Source organism: Xenopus laevis, chromosome 8L (assembly GCF_017654675.1).
Source record: "Xenopus laevis strain J_2021 chromosome 8L, Xenopus_laevis_v10.1, whole genome shotgun sequence".
In the NCBI taxonomy this organism is placed as follows: Eukaryota; Metazoa; Chordata; class Amphibia; order Anura; family Pipidae; genus Xenopus; species Xenopus laevis.
The window spans coordinates 81,766,567-81,787,677 of record NC_054385.1 but is presented as its reverse complement, the minus strand read 5'-3'; the positions used below and the strand labels follow the sequence as shown (position 1 = coordinate 81,787,677).

The 21,111-nt window shown below is 36.7% G+C and overlaps 1 protein-coding gene across 2 annotated transcripts in view; it reads right to left on the bottom strand.

Moving 5' to 3' along the window:
* mia2.L (MIA SH3 domain ER export factor 2 L homeolog) overlaps positions 1–20,388 on the bottom strand; it is a 47,152-nt gene extending 26,764 nt beyond the window's left edge. The window contains exons 1-11 of one of the 2 annotated variants that reach the window (XM_041573035.1): positions 20,169–20,388; positions 18,950–19,083; positions 17,846–17,932; positions 17,005–17,122; positions 15,067–16,728; positions 13,509–13,646; positions 10,158–10,258; positions 2,864–2,992; positions 2,499–2,520; positions 1,143–1,231; positions 993–1,064 (exon numbers count right to left, since the gene is read on the bottom strand). In XM_041573035.1, the coding sequence (XP_041428969.1) occupies positions 993–1,064; positions 1,143–1,231; positions 2,499–2,520; positions 2,864–2,992; positions 10,158–10,258; positions 13,509–13,646; positions 15,067–16,728; positions 17,005–17,122; positions 17,846–17,932; positions 18,950–19,083; positions 20,169–20,283 (2,667 nt within the window). In that variant the 5' untranslated portion in view covers positions 20,284–20,388. The remainder of the gene's footprint in view (positions 1–992; positions 1,065–1,142; positions 1,232–2,498; positions 2,521–2,863; positions 2,993–10,157; positions 10,259–13,508; positions 13,647–15,066; positions 16,729–17,004; positions 17,123–17,845; positions 17,933–18,949; positions 19,084–20,168) is intronic. The other variant, XM_041573036.1, reaches the window with a different exon arrangement.
* Between the last annotated feature and the right edge of the window lie 723 nt (positions 20,389–21,111).

Here is a 21,111-nt window from a genome sequence, read left to right as displayed (position 1 = left end):
ACAGATTCTAGAACCTCATCTCCTACTCCTGGCTGGCGCTCTTCTTCATAAAATTGGCTAAAGGTACTTTATGCTGAGCACTGTGTTGCCATCTTTTGTGAAACTTCCAGCTACTCCCTGTACAAATTCATTTTCAAGGAGAATGCACTGTACAGAAATCTAAGAAAATGTTCAGTCTAGTGCAGTTCACAACATAAAGTACTTTAGTCCATTTTGTTTTCTGTCCAGCATGTCCTTTACGGAATGATGCTTTAACTTACGGAAAGATCCCTTATACAGAGAACCCCAGGTCCCAAACATTCCAAGATAAAGATCACATAAATGTACAACCAGTCCTAGGGCATGGTCTTGTGCAAGTAGGCTATCCCTGGCACTCTAGTTGCAGGTTTATTTATGGGATGCAAAGGAAAGGACAGTGGTGCTTAAATCATATACCCTGTAAGTAACGACCCTGTTTAATTATTCATTTCTATGTAAGCTTACCTGCTATTATTTACAAATGCGCAGTTATATCTCCATATAGCAGAAAAAAGTTGAAAGTTATGTTTTATTATAATAAAATATTAAATAATCTTTTTTTTTTACACAGATCAACAGATATATACTCTTTCATGTCAAAGTGAAGTAGATCTCTGCAAGTGTTTTAACTTAAATACACTGACAAAACACAAATTAGTTAAAGGGAAACTATACCCATAGTCTCTATAAAAAATATCATATAAAAACAGTCCATATATAAAACACTTTGATCTGAATTCTCATACAAATATACTTTCCTAGTAGTATGAGCCATTGGACAATCATAAATAGAAAACTGTAATTTTTAGGTATAAGTGCCTCGCCCGACTGAGGATTCACTGTGCTTATGATATGATTATTTAATAGATCACTTATTGTGATATAAATTATCTGTTGGTTAAGTATTCATTCTGAAGGCATAGCTTTCCTTTAACAATATGTCAACATTTTATTTCACATAAAAAATGCATTACCTTCTGCTCAGCTATTTCAGTGACTAATCGCCGATGACTTGAATCCAACAGAGATTGCTGAACATCTTCATACTGCAATGCAACAAAAAAAATAAAAGGGGCTAGTAGTTAACTATTAGTAATGAAAGATACCTGAAAGGTCAAGCTTACTTGTTTTTGTACAACACTGAGTTTCTGGAGAACCTCACTCTTGCCATTCACTGCTTCAGAAAATTTAGCACCAAGTTTCTTTTCTCTGCCTAAAAGGAAAAGAAGGAAAAATGCTTCATTTTTGAAAAGAGAAAAAAAAAATCTATGGTGTTTCCCCCTTTGTTTAGTACTGTACATAACAATGACCAATTGTATTATTAAAAGCATGCTCAAAACAACAGTTAGAATAAAATGGAACAGATTTCATGAAACCTATTCGGGTAAAGTCCCCATTTGAGGCCCAATATTTGGCAAAGACCCCACCTTAGCACAAACCAAGGCCCCAAACAGGCTTGGAGAGCTCCTAGGTGAGACCATCCCCAAAATTTGAGAACCAATGCCTTAAAAATATTATACTGCTAGTTCGTAATGCTAAGGGGTTATTTACCATAACCCCAGAGCAAATGCCAAGGGGTAAAATTGGGCCAGCAGTGGTTCCGAACTTGCACATCCAAATGATCCCTGCCCCACACACAACTGATTAATACAGCACTGCCGAACAAAATGTAGCAGACGACACTGCAGGAGAACAATGCAGCACAAGGCAGCCTTGTCCTTACCACATGCCACAGGGCAGTTGGCAAGTCCAGGGCTCCTTTTCGGTCTCCTAACTTGCACTGAGGACTACATGCCTTGTCCTCCCCACCAATTGCCTACATAAATACAGCACTGCTGAATGCAGAAGTCACTGTATTCATGGGAGACGTGCAGGTCTGTATGCATCTACATATCTGGGTACTATCGGAGGGGAAGAGTGCAATATGTAAAAAACATGGCAGCCTGCACCACATTTTAGTACTTTGAACCCTGTCCTGCCAAAAGCAAATGACTTCACTAATCTCAGGCAGATTTAGGGTTCAAGCATACTGGGAGATTTAGTCGCCTGGCGACTAATCGCCTCTTCTGCGGGGCGACAATCTCCTCGGACTGCCTTCCCCCTGCTATAATGACAGAACGCAAGCACCAATGCACTTGCGGCGATTTGATTTCTGAAGTCGCTCGAAGCAACTTTGAAAATAAAATGCCGCAAGTGCATTGGTGCTGGTGTTTTGTTATTATAGCAGATGGTAGGCAGGGGGAAGGCAGTTCAGGGAGATTGTCGCCACGCAGAAGAGTGGCGATTAGTCGCCAAGCGACTAAATCTCCCCGAATCTGCCTGTGTGCTTTAAGCCCTGGAATTGCTGATCTAAAACTTTAATTACCTCTCTCAATCACAGACTGCACAATCATTTAATGCACAGTCCTTTAAACAGTACTTTAGTGGATCTTCTGTCAAATCGACAAAAATTATACATATAATTATAACACAGAACATACCTGCATAACATCTGCTTTTAATCTGAAAAACAAAGTGAAAAAGAAAATTAGCTCCAGTGGAAGAATTGGCAAAACTAATGATTTTAGTGCACAGTAATCTATAGAAATGAATACACATTTAGCTTAGAGCAGTCAACTACAGAAAGACAATTGTAAGCAAAAATATGATAGGCTGTTAAAGGGCTCTACTCCAGAGTACAAACTGCAGTTTTTGTGAATAAAAATAGCAAAGAATGTTACTAGTCAAGTAAGAGGAAATTAAAAAAAAAAATAAATTGGTCCTAACCAATTAGGTCTGAGACAGTGGTTAATATCAGAGCTTGTTTTGCATAAACAACAATAATTTTATGTATTTAAATACTTACAGACCGAACAGTTCTGCATGTAAACAATAACACTGTTGAAAACCCCAAAAGAGCAGTAAAAATGACCACTTCCCAGGAACACCCATACAAGTCCGAATCAGGAAGAAGATCTGATAAAGATGACATGACCTATGAAAGAAAAAAACATAACCAAACAGATGTAAACATATGTTTAATAAATACAGGGTCCAGAAAAAAACTTCAACTTGATCCATGAATATTTATGTGATATTGGAAGATTAAAAAAAAAACAAAAAAACAACACATGCCTTAATACCATATGCGTCTCTTGATTTTTCTGAAAATCAAAGTGCTAAATATATTTTTCCACTGGCGATTCACTTTATTGCGGGTGGGAAAGCATTTGGAGCAGGAAAGCAGATTTGTTGTAGACAACCAATCTCCTCATGTGTCAGTAAAGGTTACCACATCTATCACAATCTGAAAAGGTGGGACACATAACAACCCCCAGAATGAAACGTATCCACTTCAATCACTCATTAGGCTTGAAAAAGGGCCATGGAAGGGCCAAGACATTGCCCAGTTGATTTGTTCTTTTGATCAATTCGCAGATGCATACACGTTAGAAATGATAAAAGTGAAGGACTTAAAAGTAACACACATTTAACCTAAGAAAATCTTCCAAAAGTACAAAGCAAATCTGGCGTGAAAGCTATTTTCAATTTCGGCCAAGGTAATTATATTGATTGCAAATGAGTGAGCACATATACCAGTGAAGCTCTGACAACTGTTAGCTTTGCTCAATTTTTTATAGCCATATGGGCTAAACTTTAAAGGCGTTTGTTGCATAGTAAAGATATTTACAGTCAATTGCATCTTGCTTACATGTGTAGACAATCAACATCCCAATTGTGTATCTGGTTCCCAAGGATGATTTAGACTTAGTGAACTGGCAAAAGACTGCAACTGGTCCTAAAATAGCCTATTTAGTTCACTATGTGTCCCCAGGACCAAATGGGTGTATATGTCAATAGGTCCATGTGGCAAATCATACAAGCTTACTGGCAGGTATTCACAAACCTAAAACAGCATGTGGTTCCGGGTTTAGACGGATAGGAGAGGCAAACTTTAAAAAGGTAAATAAAAGGTAAATAACTCCTTATCTTGCATGTTAACAAACAGAACAAAGTTTTGTACTATTCCAGAGACTCCCAGAGCTTTCACATAGATGTGCTGTAGGCATACAATGCTGCAAACGCTCTTAAAAGTTGCAGAGCATCACTAATGTACTAATAACAAAACTAATGAAACTTACCTTTTCTGTGCAATTCAGAGCCCATTATTTACTGTACCTGAAATTATCTTTTCTGAGAAACTAACTCCAAATGCTTGGTGTACAATTATCCTTTAAGACTGTGATAAACCCCTTTGCTGGCTCCTTAGAATGCCTTTCAGAGGCAAGTGGATTAAATCTGATCTGGCAAATGACAGTGTGGAATCCTAGGCCTTAATTTCTGTTAAAAATAACTACTTTGTTTAAGCACTGACTTTTCATTTCATGGATACTAAGCCTGCAATACCGATACTACTTTACTGAGAAGAGACCTTGACCTAAGAGCAGCTGTTTTGGGGCAGACTTGTTTGCCATTCTCCAAGCTAAATGAAGTCTACTTTTGTCTAAAACTGTGGAGAAAGCATTAAAAGAGGCAACACAGTTCCAACTGTGGACTCAGTGAATGTAAATATTATTTATTTGATGCCAACATGTTAAACCAGTCACACTAATAGCTATGCTAGATCTAAGGTCTGTACAACTTTCACACAAAGCAGACTAGCAGTGCTACCCCTAAGGAGTAAACATGTAATTACAGAAAGTGAGCAGAAAAAATATTTTTCTGTGTATGACCTTAATAAAATATTGAAAGGAATATAGAACACTAAGCATGATTTGTGCTTGGAATCTTAGTGACCCAAACTGTGCTTAAGTATGCAGGTTCTAAGTAGGAGGGATGGGTCTGTAGAGAATGTTTCTTCTGCACACCACTGAACTGTTATGGCCTGAGTACAATCTCATATGTACAAAGCGTGCAGGACGACTGTTGCGTTTTGAGAGAAAGATTAAAAAAAACAGTCACATGAGTAACAGGAACCCATTTCCTTATTCAAACACTAAATTGTCTGCAAACGTAACCAGAAACATGAGAGATATGTTTGGGAGCTACAACAGATGCCAGCCTTACTACTGGACTATCACTACATGCTTAAACTCTGCAAATTGGGAGGCAGATTAAACAAACAACTATATTCCCATCAGGCCACTATCTGAACACCAGTTGCCTGCTTCCTTTTGTAACAGTTTTTCCCTCATGACTACAGCAGAACTTGGCAGATCAATACAGTCCTGAAACAAGATTATGTGTTAATTAAGCAACTACACTACAAAACACCCATAAAACTATCAGGCGCTTTACTGTATTATTAAACAGTATCTATAAAAGCTCCAATATGCAGCGCTGTGATATCAGTGTCACATGAGCAAAGAGCTACTGCCAAATGCTACCACTGTTTGCATGGAAAAACTGATTTTCAGGTAACCAAGGGACTGGTATAGCAGGTGCTGAGTTCAATTTTACAGCAAAGTTTTTTTAAGTACCATTTCTTGCTTGGAAAAAACTGAAAAACAGGGGTTATTGGCAGGTGGTTCAATGCCTCTTCAATAAATATGAAACAAGAAAAGAATGAAAGAACTAAATCCTAACATAAAAGTAGGCTAGAAATGCTTCACATTATTTTGTGGGATTCTGTACCAGTCCAAGGAAACCACAGCCCTTTAGTAGTAAAGACCTCTGCCTCTAAAGATGCCCCCAGTAGCTGCCCATCTTCTTTGCTGCGGATTCACATGCTTTGTGCTGCTGTCAATTACTGAGCTTTGGAACTGACGCACAATACACAATATAAATATAGGATATAACACAAAATGTTCTCATTACATGGCAGCTCAGAAGCCAGCACAATTGGCAGTAGAACGTAATAATCAGCCCAGTAGCATCAGCTTCTATAACAGCCGAACCTCATTTTCGGCTTAATGATTTGCCATGAGCCCTAAGCTTAGTTTCTCAACAGATGCCCAGTCCACACAGAGCATATGAAGGCCTGAATCATTACCATTATAGAGATGCTTAACCTTTAGGTTGGGGCATTAAGCTCAGTATATAAAATATATAATTTCTACTCATATTTGTTTTATATTTTATTTGTTTTATATATATATATATATATATATATATATATATATATATATATATATTGTAAATGTCCTTTCAAGATCAAGATGTAGCTAGTATGATAGATTATATATATATATATATATATATATATATATATATATATATATATATATATATATATATATATATATATAATTCTTCTGTAAGCAGCCGCACTCGGATCCGGATTTTGTAGTCGTGGGCGCTGGTTCAAATATTATGTAAAGATTTCACATAGAGCCGCACACCAATTTCTTCTTCATAAATCAAGTGATATTTATTTGCATAGATTTGTTTTCCAACGTTTCGGCCCACTTTAGGGCCTTTATCAAGGATAAAGGCCCTAAAGTGGGGCGAAACGTTGGAAAACAAATCTATGCAAATAAATATCACTTGATTTATGAAGAAGAAATTGGTGTGCGGCTCTATGTGAAATAGAGAGAGAGAGAGAGAGAGAGAGAGAGAGAGAGAGAGAGAGAGAGAGAGAGAGAGAGAGAGAGAGAGAAGTTCACAAAGTACCTGCACTCCTTCCTTGTTAGCCAAAGGTGGGTGCTTGGTCAGTCGGAGTATACAATGTTCAAAATGGACCAGCACTCCAAATCTTCAATCAGGAAAAAGCTTATTTCAACATCACTCACATGTCCAACGTTTCGGCCCACATTAGGGCCTTTATCAAGGATGATAAAGGCCCTAATGTGGGCCGAAACGTTGGACACGTGAGTGATGTTGAAATAAACTTTTTCCTGATTGAAGATTTGGAGTGCTGGTCCATTTTGAACATTATATATATATATATATATATATATTCGATTGTTGTTGATTATGCTATATTTTATGACGCTACCCAGGCACTTCGATTATTTTGTAACACGAGTGCCAGCTAATTTTGAGGTTTGGAGGCATGGATAGATAGATGGATAGATAGATGGATATATAGATAGAAATCAACAATAACAAATCAGTACAGGTACCATCATCAAAAGCAAAACAATGCTAACATCAAAGTCTCAGATTAGCTCCCAAACACCACTGAGTTAAATAAAATAGTGTTCTTCCTCTTTCTGTGATGCTGGCACTGTTGTAACCTTATCTCCCTAGTACAATACCAGAGGTTCCAGTAGTGGCAGCATCACAGAAAGAGGAAGAACATCAATCCGGAACCTCCCTGGCTAGAGGCCAAATATCCCCCTACAGTGGCTGACAATTTAATTGAGCTCATAGATGTTTCACATTTACAAGGATCATCAGTCCTACAAATGTGGTTCAGAGGCAGATAAGAATGTTGGCTGGTGCAGAGTAGTCTTAGTGTTACTGCCAGCTTCCCTGTCCTCAGAATACTTAGTAAATCTCCTCAAGCTGACACCTAATTGACACACAAGTAACTGCAATGAAATGTAACACTGGAAGCACCAACAAAACACCCCGCACTTACTGGCAAAATACGCTCAGTGCTGCTTATCTTCATTGCACTCATTCCTACAGCCCCCCTTTCTTAAAGGGCACCAATCATCACTAAGCTCATCTACTAAGTAAACACTTTGTGCTGAAGCTCAAGAAATCCGATTTTTAAAACAGTTAGAATCGTTTGCATAATGTAAAGCAGTAGCTCACTGTACCTTTTGCAAAATCCCCTCTACCTCCACTGTAGTATAATCTGTGGCAGACATCTTGGAATGCTTTGCTTCCTCCTACGTATATCTTCACAGCCCTCAAATCTCGCACATGCTCAGTGAACATGTTCGTTGCCTAGCAACCGTTGTAAGCGATATTCAGAACAGCTCATCTCTTCTCTGTTATTTGCTGTTCCTTAAAGCTGCCGTCTGTCTGTGCGGGTCAGCTGATCCCCTGCTCACTAAACTTATCAAATCATTGGGGTGATTCTGCCAGTCGCCCAAAGACGTGTCATTCGATTCTGTGGTTACTTCTGGGTCCTAAAGCCGCCCTAGCCCCTTAATCTGTTATGTCACTTCCCTCCTGCTGTTTCTCGTTATTTCTGTAGACGTGACAAATACCATGGGCTTTTGTGCTAGTCCTCTTAAAGTGCCACTCTGTCTCCAATCATTTATTCTAACCTCTGCTGACTGGATATCCCCTGGGGTCCTTTGCCTGTCACCCAAATTTATACAAAACCCCAGGAGCAGTGGCGTAACTATATATTACTGGACCCCACAGCAAATTATTTTTCAGGCCCCCAAATGTCTAGAGGTTGACCTGTTTTACCAATATTTATTGTAATTGTATATGAATTAAGGCCTCATGGGGTCCCTATACCTCCTGGGCCCCCCTGCAGCCACAGGGTCTGCTCCCTCTGTAGTTATGCCCCTGCGGCCAGGAGTCCTCCTTTTTCTGGAGGAAAGTTCATATAGGCTTGATTTTTTTTTAATTTGCTCCCCTGTGAGCCCCCCTGCCAGTTGCTCAGAATTCCTAAAACTTCTTTCTGGCCCATTTTAACACATGGGGTCCTCCAGCCAGTTCTAAAAAATTACTTTCTACATTTTTTGGCATTGTTTTCAGAAAACAGAAATAATGCAGGGCAACCTTCTTGTGAAATCTAATTCCGTGACTGCACAGCTGTTGTCTGATTAGTTCTACACTCAGGTTTTCCAGTCTGTTGCTTTTATGTAGAACTAATTGATTTATTTTATTTGTACAAACTTGCTGTATAGCCAGTTTATCAAAGACTATTTTACTACTTAGGGTCCTCCCACATTTAGCAAACCTGGTCTGCAGCCTACTTTTCCACTGTGGTTTCTCCTGCTACTCACCCTGATGTCTGTTTTACCACTGTAGGTCCTCCTGCTACTCACCCCATGTATGCAAAACAGCTTTATGGGCTATGTTATCACTGCAGGTCCTCTTGCTACTCATCCTCATGTATGTAAAAAAGCTGTATGGTTCATTATGACCTGCTTTCTGTCTTTTATTATTTGGTGCCCTCCTGCTACTCACCCTGATTTATGCAAACCCAGTTTGTGGTCCTCCTGCTACTTACCATGATGTATGTTAACCTGTTTTATGGCCTCTTTTTGCACTGTGGGTCTTCTTGCTACCCTCATGCTTTATGGCCTGTTTTACATTGGCTGTCCTCCAGTTACTCGCCTTGATGGATGTAAAACTGCTTTATTAAAGGGGTTGTTCACCTTTGAGACAACTTTTAGCATGATGTAGATTGTAGAGAGTGATTTTCTGAGATAATTTGCATTTTTTTCATGTTATATTACTGAAGGTTTTTGGGTTATTTAGCTTTTTATTCAGAAGCTCTTCAATTTGCATTTTAAGCAATCTGGTAACTAGGGCCCAAATTAGCTTGGCAACCATGCATTGATTTGAATAAGAGACTGGAATATTAATGGGAGAGAGCCTGAATAGAAGGATCAGTTATAAAAAGTAACAATAACAATACATTTATAGCCTTACAGAGAATTTGTTTTTTAGTAGGGGACAGTGACGCCCATTTGAAAGCAGAAGAAAAAGACTAATAACTATAAAACTATAAAAAAAAAAATAATGAAAACCAATTGAAAAGTTGCTTAGAATTGGTTGTTCTATAACATAATAAAAGTTACCTTAAAGGTGAACCACCCCTTTAACTATATTACTTCTTTGGGTTTCTGCTGCTCACCCTAAATTATGTAACCCTGCTTTATAACCTACTTTGCCACTGAGGCTCCTCTGGCTACTTGCCATGATTTTTGAAAACCCACTTTATAGCCTATTTTACCACTGCAGTGCCACTTGGGGTCCTCTTGCTAGACCCTATAATTTTTGTGGATGGTTTATCAAAACACTTTTCCAAATGGAAGCCTTGCAGGCAAGTATTTAAGTGAGTGAATATGTATTTTTGATAAATTAGATAGATATTTTAACATAACCATAATTTGTCTATAATTGTATATTGCATTTTAAAGGTCAACTAACACTTATAATTTCCTGCTGATACCAGGTGCTACTGAATGTGAGCCTGTATCACAGGTGCTTTCCTTCTGCTTGTGTGTTATGAATAATGCAAATGTTAGCGTTATATATGGTATATAGCAAAATGAAGTAAAATAAAAGACTCAGTATACCTGGTTAGTAATCTTCATAATCAAGGAAACAGCAGGACAAATTAAGTCGGTGTATATTTCAATTATTTTTGATGCTGCCATCTCACCAAAAGCCATCAGTTCTGTGAATTTAAATATTAAATTAATAATGTAGGTAAAATTTAATGAAAAACACTAACCAGCAGTTGGTACACTACATCACAGCCTTTTACCCAGCAGTAAAATTGATTTGTGTTGAAAATGCTTGACTGAGATTTTAACCACAGATTCAATTTGCAAAACATGTTTAAGAGAATTGCTTCTGAAACACAGATTAGTGGTGGCAAACCCTAGTAATATATTTGTGCAGTGAGAAATGAAGGCACTTTATTTACATTACACTTTGTGTTCAATTGTTTCAAATAGTTCACCAGAAATAAAACCTTTTTCTTGTGCTTTATATTCTTTATTTTTGACCCTTTTTGTTTAGTAGAACCCAATTTTATGTTTTCCAACGTAAATTCATGTAGTAAAGAACACCTCTCACATGCTCTGGCTTGCGAATAAACAACGTCATTTCCGGGTACTCAAGGTTATAGGTATATTGAAGCTTAAAGGGGTTGTTTATTTTACAACACTTTTAGAAACCTGTTCAGCTGGTTTAAGATAGTTCACCATAAATAAATACTTTTTCATTTACTTTCTATTTTATATGTGTGACCATTTTGTTTAAAATTTAAGTGTAATCTAATTTTTCATCTTTCTATAACAGCTCTGGGATGGGTGGTTGGCGACTCTCTAAACCAGGGGTCAGCAACCTTTACTATCATAAGAGCCATTTTGCCCCCTCTTCCACTAAAGAAAAATAGCCTGGAGCCGCAAAACATAACACAGCTTATAAATTTTTAAAAGTTTTAACCTTTTTTTAATTGTAACTATTACAACAACAGAATACACAAACAGAAGTACAGTGTGTATGTGTAGGCCTACATTGAAATAAATTAAACACTGAATAGCCCTATTAAATGCTAGTGTTCTCATCTGTTTAATGTGACTTCTGTTTCTGAAGCTCCATGCTGATCTTCCCTCTCTTGTCTTAAGTGTGTGACCGCGGTAAGGACCATGATAAATCATCTTGCTGTGGTTCGGTCTTGCCTGTCACTCCTGGGACGTCTATACAGCCCTCGCACCTGCTGGCAGCTTCCGGAGTGTGCAACCGCGGTAAGCTAACCGTTAGCTTACCGCGTTCGCACACTCAAGGAGCCACCATTAGGTGTGAGGGCTGTATAGACAACATGACAGTCAAAGCAGCAAGACCAAGCCACAGCAAGCAGGATGAAGAGCCGCATGAGGCTCCGGAGCCGCAGGTTGCCTACCCCTGCTCTAAACTGTTCTAAATTGATACATTTAATTGATGCATTTCTTATCTTTGTCCCTGCTGAGTAGAATCCCTGAGTTTCATTAAAGGTAGCTGTTAGAATTGATACAATAGTTGCTAATACTCCAGAAATCCTGCTGAGAAATATATCAGAACCTGCTCCTGAATTACTACTGAGCTGCCAGACTGAAACACCAGAGACAGGAACCTTAAATTTAAACTTAAATTTTGGAAAAACGGTAAAAAGTCAAAAGCAATTGAAAAATTTCTAGTGAACAATCTGAAAACAACTCAACTGAAAAAGTGTTTGGAAGGTGAACAACCCCTTTACATTTTTTCCCCTTCTCATGTCTCCCTTGAGCAGCTCTGTGAGGGGTAAACTGTTCTAATCTGATACATTTTTTAATTTTGCCTTGCTGAGCATAATCCCTGAGTTTCATAAAAGGGATAGTGGCATGGTCCAGGTTTTAGAAGGAATGTGTCATTTATACCTACATAAACTCTAGTCCTGCTATTATTTACTACTGAAAGTAACCCCTGCCTCCTGCAACTCACCCCTTACTAAACCATATGTGCATGATGGAATGCTAAGTAGCGGAACCGCCTAGGGGAGGCAAAGCACAGGTACACTGCCTAGGGGAGGCAAAGCACTAGAGTTTATTTAGGCATAGGGACACTTTCCTGTTAAAGTTGTAACATGTCACTATCTCATTAAAGGCAGTTGTTATAGCTGGTAAAATACTGAGAAATGTATCACCTAATGTACAAATCGTGCAGAGTCTGCACGGATTACTGAGCTAGCCTCAAACAACAAAGTGAGATACATGCAACTTCAAATTTCAATTTAGAAAAACAGTAACATAAAATATGGAAATCAGCCCATTTACTTAGCTCGAGTGAAGGAATAGAGGAAAAATAGTTCAAATTTCGAATGGTCGAATATGGCTACTTTGACCTTCGACTACGACCTTCAACTTCGAATCGAATGATGCAAACTAAAAATCGTTCGACTATTCGACCATTCGATAGTCGAAGTACTGTCTCTTTAAAAAATTCTTCGACCCCCTAGTTCGCCACCTAAAACCTACCGAGGCCAATGTTAGCCTATGGGGAAGGTCCCCATAGGCTTCCTAACAATTTTCTGATCGAAGGAATATCCTTCAATCGATAGATTAAAATCCTTCGAATATCGGTATTCGATATTCGAAGTCGAAGGATTTTACTTCGACGGTCGAATATCGAGGGTTAATTAACCCTCGATATTCGACCCTAGGTAAATGTGCCCCCTAATGTCTATTGTTCTGTCTGAAAACAACTCAAATACGTTATGGAAGGTTATCAACTCCTTTAATTGCTTGACATTTCCAAAGAGAACTTTGCCATTTGTCTAGAGACCTGGCACTACTAAATAATTATCTTAAAAGGCAGCATAACTATATACTTTGTCTTCATGCTGGGTTCCCCATCCACTTCTGTCGGTCCAGTTTATGGTCAACCCAAAAGCTTGACACTCAGGATATTGCTTTGTAAGAATCTAAAAGATGGAGTTAAGTGTATATGCTATTCATACATGATTTATTTCATTTCATGAACTGCGAATATCCAGTAAATTAAATTAAAAAAAACTCCAAGGCATTTTCTAATATAATAAAAAATAATTTTCCCCTTGTAAATTAAAAGGATACTGGAAGTCGCCTTCTTCCGTTAAGTCATGATACTTCTTGGTGACTTCTAATATCCTTATTATTTACAGTGGGTACAATATTCTCTATACAACTTTGCTTCTTCTGCCTTAAAAAAAAAAATTTCTTTGATGAATCAATGAAAAATTCTACTTCATGTGTTTTCCCCTACATGGCGGCCCACACCAGGCACTCTCTCCCAGTGTGGGCGGTGTAGCACTGTGAGGGAGGTTTTCTTGACTGTTTGTTCCCCATCCTCCAGTTATGGAAACAATCTGTGCATGATAGATACTTATAATAAAGGTCCAGTTTTTCTTTTATTTATAGATTTACCTTTGAATGATGATGTAATTGAAACAGATACTTTTTCAATCACTGAATTTAATTTCTGGTGAAATGTGTCTTTCTGAGGTTGGTCCAGATCTTCCTTAAGAGTATCATATCCAGGCTGAAACATGGGTATTCTTTCAGCTGCAAAGTATAATATGAACAGCAGACAATATTAAAATGGCTAATAAAATTTTTTATAAAGCAATTATAAACCCCAGGAGCCGTGGCGTAACTAGATATTACTGGGCCCCACAGCAAATTATTTTTCAGGCCCCCAAATGTCTAGAGGTTGACCTGTTTTACCAATATTTATTGTAATTGTATATGAATTAAGGCCTCATGGGGTCCCTATACCTCCTGGGCCCCCCTGCAGCCGCAGGCTCTGCTCCCTCTGTAGTTACACCCCTGCGGCCAGTAGTCCTCCTTTTTCTGGAGGAAAGTTCATATAGGCTTGATTTTTTTATTAATTTGCTCCCCTGTGAGCCCCCCTGCCAGTTGCTCAGATTCCTAAAACTTCTTTCTGGCCCATTTTAACACATGGGGTCCTCCAGCCAGTTCTACAAAATTACTTTCTACATTTTTTTGGCATTGTTTTCAGAAAACAGAAATAATGTAGGGCAACCTTCTTGTGAAATCTAATTCCGTGACTACTACGCATGCGCCTGCCTGGACCAGAATGAAGGCAAGGCAGAGGAAGACAAAGAAGATGGCAAAAAAAAAAATCTGGGGTTGGTGTAGTTTTTAACAAACTGGAGCACTGACCCGGGGTATCAGGTAAGCAATTATAATCAATGGGGGTGCCTAGCATGTTGGCACCCCCTGTGATTTAACCTTTCGTTCTCCTTTAAAGAACAACTAATATTTCTAGATGATCTAAAAGGGGGTTATAAAGGTATTTAATATATATATTTTTGATGTCATTATTTATATCAGTTATTAACAGTTTTCAGTTTTAAGAATTTAACAGTAATACAATTAAAACAACACTAATTTCGCAAAATACCTACTTAAAATAAATGCTAATAGAAAGTATTCTAGGGAAGCCATTTTAGTTGTATTTTATATAGCGTTCCAATGGTGCTATTGTTAGTAACTTTCAATCATTGACCAGTTTTTTGCTGTTTCAGAAGATAAAACACTAGCTGATCCGTTACTATTGTTTTTATAGATTCCATTTCAGTGTCTTTCTTTGTAAAAATGAAAGACTTCTCCCCAGACAGCCATTCTGTATTTCCTTTGTCTTTTGCTTCAGTGCCATAAAGTAATAGACCGTACATGCCGAATTTTGAATCTGTTCATTTCCATTTGATATTATCACTGTCACCTGAAAAGCTTCATGCTTTATTTAAAGGTACATAGATTTGACAAATCCACTCCTTAGAATTATTCTGATATGCTTGGAGCTGGGTCTACCATAAGATATATGAATTATTTTTTAGCAGATTTAAGGTGTGGCGATCCAAATTGCAGAAAGATCCCTTATCAGGAAAACCCAAAGTCTTCAGTATTCCTTAATAATAGCTCATATACCTGTATTGCACAAATTAGTATTCCAACTCACCTGCTGTTTCTATGTCTTGGATATTTTCACTCAGTTCATTGTTTGATAGAAAGTCTTTTGCAACAACTTTTTGAATGTTAGCATTACTACTGATATCGCAGTCAGTATTCGGGTTCCCAATATCTGTAAATATTTCTGTCCTAAACATTTCACTCACTATAGGCTTCTCTGTAGATAGAATATTGCTTTTTTCCTTTTGCCTATCGTTGGGAACGTCATTTATATTCACCTTCTCTTCCTGTTTTTCTGCTGAATCAATACTATTTTCAGCAAAAATTTGCTCAATTTTGACTTCTAGGGGTATATCCACCTCAGTGTTCTTTTCAGGCCTTACTTCTTTTAAACCCTTTTCTTTTTCTTGTTTCAAATCCATCTGATTGGAAGAATAAATATTATTTTTTAAAATGTCCAAATCCCTTTTTTCTTCAGATTCCAAGATGTCACCTTTAGAATAAACTTTTAATTGATCCTGAGGTATAAAACTCCTTTGCGATGTATTGTTTTCTTCTTTTGGGGAAACAGTTCTGTTGGTTTCAGCTGTAAATTGATTTTCTAACTCATTTGTATATGTCTTTGTTGGCTCACTGTCTCCAGATGTTGTTTCTGTAGTTGTCTGAACAAGTGTATTATTTGTAACATTTGTCTCTGTACTTGTAAGTATTTTAAGAGAGAGCTCTAGACTTAGCTCATTTCTATTATTGAGACCACTGTCCACATCATCATTTTCAGTTTTACTTGTGTCAGGTTGAACCATTTCATTACTCTCCTTTGAATTATATGGCTGACCTTCGTATATTGTGTCTTTAACTCCTAAATGGCTTTCTACAGCCCAATCATCTTTATTGTTTACCCAGTTGTCATTAATAATGTGATCTTCATTATTCAACTCTTTATTAGATTGAAAAGTATTTTGGTTTTCTGACTTAACACTCTCAATGGGTTTATCAGTATGAGTTATCACAGAACCTTTTTCCTCTGATATTACACATGAAAAGTCATTTAATATCTGTGAATCACAAGACCCACCTTTCTGTTGGCTTTTAGTTTCATCAAATGTTTTCTCTCTGTCTTCATTGTCAGTTGAAGTTAATTCTTCATTATGGCTGGAGATTTCAGATGGTTCAGTTTCTAAAACTTCTTCTAAATTTTCAGGAACATCTTTCATCTTAACTTCTTCTTTACTCCCAACTCCCAAAACGTCATTTATAGCAAAGTTAAACCATTTTGACTTAGGCTCTGTAGAAATGCTGGCTTCAGATGGTATTTCATCTGCATTCACTTTTACCTCATCAGATTGACTTGTATGCGTAGAAGTCACAACATCAGTCTTGTCTATTTGCAGTGTTACATCAGCCTCCTTTTTTCCAAATGGCAGAAAATTTGTAAACTGATTGCTAAACCATCCAGGCTTTTTCAGTTCTACTTCATCAGTTCCTTTCATTGGCATTTCTTCACTTATTGCAATTTTCCTTGAGTGAAAAGTATCTTCTTTTAAAAGTTCTGTATTCATTTCAGCACTTTGTTTGTCCTCTGACTTTCCTATGCCAAACCATCCTGCAATACTTGATGCAGACCATTTAGATTTGTCTGTATCTGTTTCTTCCAGGATCTCAGATGATTGTATGTTCGATTCAATCTCTGCCGTTCCAATAAGCGTGTTATCTACAAGAAATATAAAATATACAACTAATTTTAATTATAAATGTAGCGTTAGTTTTGACCTGTCAGGACGGATGGTTCTATAAATATCACAGCACAATCAAAACATCAGACAATCACATTGTTTAGATTTTAGAACATGTTTACTATGTGAGTGAGCTTATATAACATGCATCATTTTAAATGCTGGGACGGTTAAATACAGCAGAAATAAAGTTTAAACAAAATTAGCTTTGTTTCTTATAAAAATGTTTTTTTTTACTGGTAAATATTACTCACCTTCCATTAATTTACTTTCCAAGTCACTAACATATTCACTTTCCTCATGCTTATGTAGCACACTGTCCTCATTTTCAAAAGCATATTCGCCCCCATTCAGACAAACAAAGTCAATTTCCTGAAAGAACAAAGTTCAAAACATGATGTAACTACAATCTGAATGTACATATCTAGGGGGTTATTTACTAAACTCGAATTTTTCTGATGGAGCTATTTTGGCAAAAACTCAATATTTTTCGTGGAAATTTTTTGAGATTTATTATACCCCAATGCTGAAAAAGCCAGAATCCAAGTTTCTGTGCCTCAATGGGAGAGGCACCCAATTTTAAGCTATCGTGATCTGCACTGGGGTTAGCCTGAAAATCTGACCCTTTCAGGGTTTTTGGCAAAAACTCAAAAAAAATGGAGCAATTTAGGGAAAAAAAGGCAGAAAAATTTGTACGATTTGGGTTTCGCTCGATTTTATCGATTAAATTGAGTTTTTCTTAATAAATAAACTTTAATCAGCTATTTTGTTCAGATTTAGCTGAGCTTTTTTAATTAATATTATGAGATAAATTGGGATTTTCGTAAATAACCCCCCTAATATTAAGCATTCTCATACCTATTTAAATCACATTTTTGTGGCACATGAAACTTGGTACATGACCACAATTGCTCTGGAATTCTTATAGCATTGTGGGGAAAAATAGTGCTTTGCATTCTGCAAACGGTAAGTAAATGTGCTAAGTATTGGTCACAATATGTCAGTTTTGGATAACAGAATCGATCTTAAAGAAAATGACTACAAATATGAGTTTATAATTGTAAATTATATGACATACTAATAATAAGGTTTTACCTGTGCATCAACCTCTACTTCTTCAGTCACATAGACTTCTTCAATTGTAACAGTATGCATTGGAAAAAAGCCATATTCTTTTCCAGTCTGTAAGAAATATTTTTGTTAAAGTTTTGAAAGGAGGGTTACTCTTTACAGGTGATTTTGACTATATAAACTGCATAGAAATCAGACAAAAAAAACTTGTGTTGAGTGACAAGTACATAATAGTGGTTCTTGTATTCGATTTGTAACTTTTAAGTTGAGGGCATTGCCAAAGTACTTCTGTCTATCATTGCAGCACACTTCTATTGTCTAAGTACCTCACTACATAGGAGTTTATGTCTGCCAATATGGCCCAATAACCTGAACATCCCAAAATGTAAAAAAATTGCCTGGAAATGGTCTGAACAATGAACAATCACTGCACTCCGAAACACATTGCAGAGACATGCAACAATACAGCAATGTGGGAAGGAAATGTGCCAATTGTTGCCATTTTTTGCACATTGCTTTCTTGCTATAAATGACCATATTGTTTGAACAGGATGCTCAGCCCATGCATAAAATTGTTTACAACAACCAATCTGCCACATTTAGCTTCCTTTCCTTTAATTATTTATCTAATGGGGTATTTCAACCAATGGTCTTGCATACCAATTTCATTAAAGTGCAGCCATTAAATGACTAAAGTGAATATCTCTGGGGCTAGAGATGTGTGTGAAATAGGACTGTGACTTCTGGGAATAGAAGGAGAACAGATGGACTGGGACTGTTGGTTGTTGTGCAAATAAACAATATTATTTTATTCTAAACAAAAAAATACATTGGGTTTACAAGACCTCTAAGAAGCAGGACGGGAGATGTTGATAGTTTGTGCTTCTATTGCAAATTCATTGTAAAATTGCTGATATAAGAAAAACTTAAAAAAAAAAGTAGAGCACCCTGAGCAACTTACAACTATTTGTTTAGGCGTGCCTTGAGATGTTTTTTTTAAGGAGACAGACAAATTACCCCTCTGCACCGCTTGTTACATGCAATACCCTAATAACCTACATTCCAAATGATTGCACAGTGATACAGGAATCTGAAAAAAGATGTCCCAAGTTAAAGGTGTTTACTTACACTTCCTTGCCATAGATCCTCTCGTTTACCAGACAATTTGTAAAACACAATGACTTCTTCTCCTTCTTTAAAACTCAGATATCTGCAGTCAGGTCCATTGTAATCTTGAATAGCCTGAGCTCTTAACATTAAACCTTGAGTAAAATAATGAATAATTATCATTCAGTTTATGTTTTCCTTGATTTCCTGAGAAACCAAAAACAGTCCCATCTCACCTTAGTTTCTATATCTGATTTTATTTATTTTATAGTACTCTTTTTCATGTTACTTCGCTTTTTCTTCTCTATTTGAGTTTAAATGTATCCTGTCAGCTTATGTAACTTTTTGTAACTTATTTTATTAAGTAGCAAAGTTTCCAGTTCAAAACATTGCCAATGTACAATCTGACAGTTTATGGTTGATGTTGTACATAGGTCAAACAAACAAACAAACAAAGAAAATAATATATTTATTTAACCCACAAGGTTAAACATCTAATCGGTAACTTATGTATCTCAGTCACTGTTCACATGTCGAAGGAGTCTCACATATTTAAGTATCTGTGTATATAGTTACATTTTTGGGTTGAAGACAAAAAAACATTTGTCTGTTATGCTCAACCCTTGAATGTTTTCCCCAGCATCATTGATCTGTATTAGAGGAATAAAAGAGTGGTAGCTTCCATTACTGATTACTGTACAGAAATATCAGTTTTAAAAGTGGCCATATTGTCACAAGACTATGCTTGGCTTTAGCAAGTGATAGCATTTAAGCAAAGTATTTTTCCAAAATTGGACAACCCTTGTTTTAAGATCCTTGTTTCATTCTTATTTCCCTCTGTTAATTATAACTCCTGGTTAGAGCTTTTTTCAGTACTTGTTGGCAATCTTATATCCTGCTGTGCAATATATGTTTAACAATGGTGGTGAACCTTGCCCTGCTTGTATGATAACACCATGGCCTGGGGATATGGGAAACATTATGATAAAAATTAAACTTAAAAGAAATGCTAAATGAATGTGTCTCTAATTCAGCTTTCCTACAATAACGTTGTGAATATTATACTGTGCACAAACATCAAAAATTATCACTGATTTACAGAAGAATAATTGCTTATATCAGCACAACTGTTGAGATTAATACAAACATTTTCATTGATATTCTTTGATTAAAACAAAAATATGAAACAAAATTTAAAACACAATATAAGAAACCATTGAAATGTTAATTTAATACTTACTTTCACACTGAGGATCCGCGCATTTCTTCTTCTCTGATAGAATTTTCTGAGACTGAAGTGGCACAGTCAATAACAGGCTTAAAACAACAAGCCTGTGCCCCCACGATTCCGCCATTTTCTTTTCATGAGGTGCCCTGCAAAACAAACTGGGAATTCCAAAACAAAAGCATTGAAAGTGCTGGATTCTTCATAGTCTCATGCGACTGTTCTGTAACATGGCAGGCATAAATTGCAGGGTCAGGGATCTGAAGAACACTGATTAGTTTAATGGTTAACTAAAGTACAGAACTTTAACAGCCACCATAAACACAGAAGACTGGAACCTGAGAACTCTCATGGCAGCAATATTGGTTGATTTATAAAAAATGTGTTTTGTTTTTTTTAAGTCTAGAGCTATGTACATTCACAAATTATTTTTAGCGCAGTACCCTGAAAAAATCAAGTCCGAAAAAGGTGTAGTGAAAATTAGATAAAAATCGAGTTTTCAGAGTATCAATCGTACAATAGGATTTGACTCTTCATTTGTTTGCTCCATTTTTTTCGAGAAAAATTATTGATAAAAGAGTTCTTATTGATAAAAGAGTTCAATTTGTGGAAGGGAGTTTGGCCGACTTATTTTTCATATTTTTTTAATTCGAGTTTTAGTAAATCAGTCCCTAAATTTGTTTCCACACCCGTCAAGCAGTATGAAATATCTATTATACCCTGGAAATATGGCAGAAATGCATCAGAAAAACCACTTAAAAATATAATATATCTATTAAAGTTATGTTCTATTTATTTTCCTTTAGTGAAATATGAAGAAATTGTTTGTCTATATTTTCGAATATACTGTAAGTAGGAGCTGCAATTTTCTAGCTGATTAAAACCTTAACATTCACTTTCTATAAGGCACACCCAGTAATTACTCTCTATTTCTAGTTTGGTTAATATAATTAAAAAG